Source organism: Fulmarus glacialis, unplaced genomic scaffold (genome assembly GCF_000690835.1).
Source record: "Fulmarus glacialis isolate BGI_N327 unplaced genomic scaffold, ASM69083v1 scaffold34363, whole genome shotgun sequence".
In the NCBI taxonomy this organism is placed as follows: domain Eukaryota; kingdom Metazoa; phylum Chordata; class Aves; order Procellariiformes; family Procellariidae; genus Fulmarus; species Fulmarus glacialis.
The window spans coordinates 257-2,473 of NW_009201559.1; the positions used below are offsets into that span (position 1 = coordinate 257).

The 2,217-nt window shown below is 61.8% G+C and overlaps 1 protein-coding gene across 1 annotated transcript; it reads right to left on the minus strand.

Annotated features, from left to right (window-relative positions):
• LOC104074023 (POU domain, class 3, transcription factor 3-like) lies at positions 1 to 1,820 on the minus strand (the record flags this gene model as incomplete). The annotated part of the gene is made up of 4 exons (XM_009573991.1): positions 1 to 189; positions 452 to 616; positions 1,169 to 1,299; positions 1,689 to 1,820. Coding segments are annotated over 4 exons (617 nt in total), but the record flags the coding sequence as incomplete, so codon positions are not given.
• Between the last annotated feature and the right edge of the window lie 397 nt (positions 1,821 to 2,217).

Sequence of the window (2,217 nt, forward strand, 5' to 3'; positions counted from 1 at the left end):
GTGGAAGGGCGGCATGTAGACGGGAGGGGAGGGCGCCAGGCTGTAGCCCTGGGATGTCACCGGGATGGGCAGGCCGGTGGGCACCAGGGACTGGTTCATGTCGTACATCACCCCCTCCGCCTCATTGCCGAAGGGCAGCAGCAGCCGTTTGCCTTTCTGACGCCGGTTGCAGAACCAGACCCGGACCACCTGCGAGGGAGGGGAGATGGGGAAGGGTGAAGTGGGTGAGCCCAGGCGCTGTGCGGGTGACAAGGAGACCCTTCTGCTGGTGGCATCTCCACAGCACCCTGACCCGCCAGCACAGCACCCTCCCTGCCACAGCTCCTCCTGGGGCTGGACTCGGACAGGCTGATGGTGGCTACCAGCCCCGGATACTCTCCCACAGTTCCTGGTATCGAACTGGCTTGATGTGGGTGCTCAGGAACCCACCCTGCAAACCCTCCCAACCTACATCTTTGTCCAGGTTGAGGTCCTCGGCGATCTGGGAGATCTCCTGGGGACTGGGCTTCACGCACTTGCGGAAGAAGCTCTCCAGCGTCCCCTTCACGTTGGTCTCGATGCTGGTCCTGCGTTTTCTCTTCCGGGCTTGGGCCAACACTTGCTCTGCATTGCACATCTGGAAATGAGAGAAAGGCCACATGCTTGGTCACAGAGCTAACAATGTCCCCACCAGGCTCTGGACACACATGCGCCTGGCTGCAGAGGTCTGGGAGGGATGGGGACAGGCTTTGTCCCCGTGACTGTCCACTGAGTGTCACCCCACTGCAACTGGGGCCATTTGCAGTGTCCCAGCACTGCCTGTAGCTGGTGCAGGGGGGATGGACACGTTTCCCTACCTCTCCCCAGGCTCCCCCGGGAGCAGCAAGCTGCACTCCGGCGTATCCCGAGATTCCAGCAGGACCTGGTTGCTCTGAGACAGGAGCTGCCACAGTTGTCACAAGGTGTCTGTGGGGGGATTTGGGCTCCCCCCAGCCTGGCAGAAAGTGATATCAGTGGTTCCCTGCACAGCCAGACTGAAGCCACAGCAGTGCGATGCTGCTATGGCATGAGACACTTGCTGCTCCCCTCCTCTCTCCCAAAAAGCACGCGTAAAAGGGAAGAGAAGCTACAGCGTAAGGGCCCATCGGTGTGTGGTACCGCCGACTCCCGGCCCTCCCCAGCCCCGTACCTCTTGCATGTTGTCCGTGTTCTCTGCCTCGTTGAGCCAACGCTGCAGCAGTGGCTTCAGCTTGCACATGTTCTTGAAGCTGAGCTGGAGCGCTTCGAAGCGGCAGATGGTCGTCTGGCTGAACATCTTCCCTGCGCGGGCAGGCAGGGGTCATGCACCGCTCCTGCCCCCATGCTGGGGGATCTCCCACCTCTAGCAGCCCCCCAGGGTCCCCCCTCCAGCATCCTCTATCCCTGGGAATGGGACACCAGGAAAGGCATTCTCCCTGCTGCTTCAGCAGGCATTTAAAGCCCTGAAACACTCGTCAATAAGCAGCTATAGCTATTTTAAACCAGTTCCTTGTTATCAAACTCTGACAGCTTGAGTGAGTACTTAACAGGGTGATGGAGCCCCAGAAGCCTGGGGCTGGTGCTCACCACCTCCTTTGCAGGTTGTTAAGGAGCAGATGCTCCATCCCCATGCCAGGCCTCTCCCTTCCCCCCGGGGAGGGGGGAGACAAGGACCCTTACTGGACCCTTACCGTAGAGGGTGCCCAGAGCCAGCCCCACGTCAGCCTGGGTGAAGCCCAGCATGATGCGCTTGTGCTTGAGGTCCTTGGCGAACTGCTCCAGCTCCTCTGAGGTTGGTGCATCCTGGCAGGGGCACAGATAAACTGAGAGGGGACAACTCACACCCAGGGGCTGCCAAGAGCGGGGTCTGTTGGTGTGTCGGGGTCAGTGTGGGACGAGGATGGGGACAGGAGAGGGCTTGGCTGAGCCCTTGGCAGCGCCGACACCTGCCACCTCTGGGCGATGGGGTGGGTGGCAGAAGGGTTTTCCCCAACCCCTGAACAAGGGGACCCCAAAGTGCCTCCAGACCACCCTGCCCCACGCAGGACTCCCTGGAAACCCCCCCGGCCACAGCACACCGCCCAGCTCACACCACCCTGGCGTGGCAGAGGCCCAGGGTGGCACAAGGGCCCGGGGACAGAGAGCAGCTCCCGGGAGCACCCAGAGCTCCTGCTCTGGCCCAACATGCCCTGGGAACGTCCCCTCCGCCCCCATGCTCAG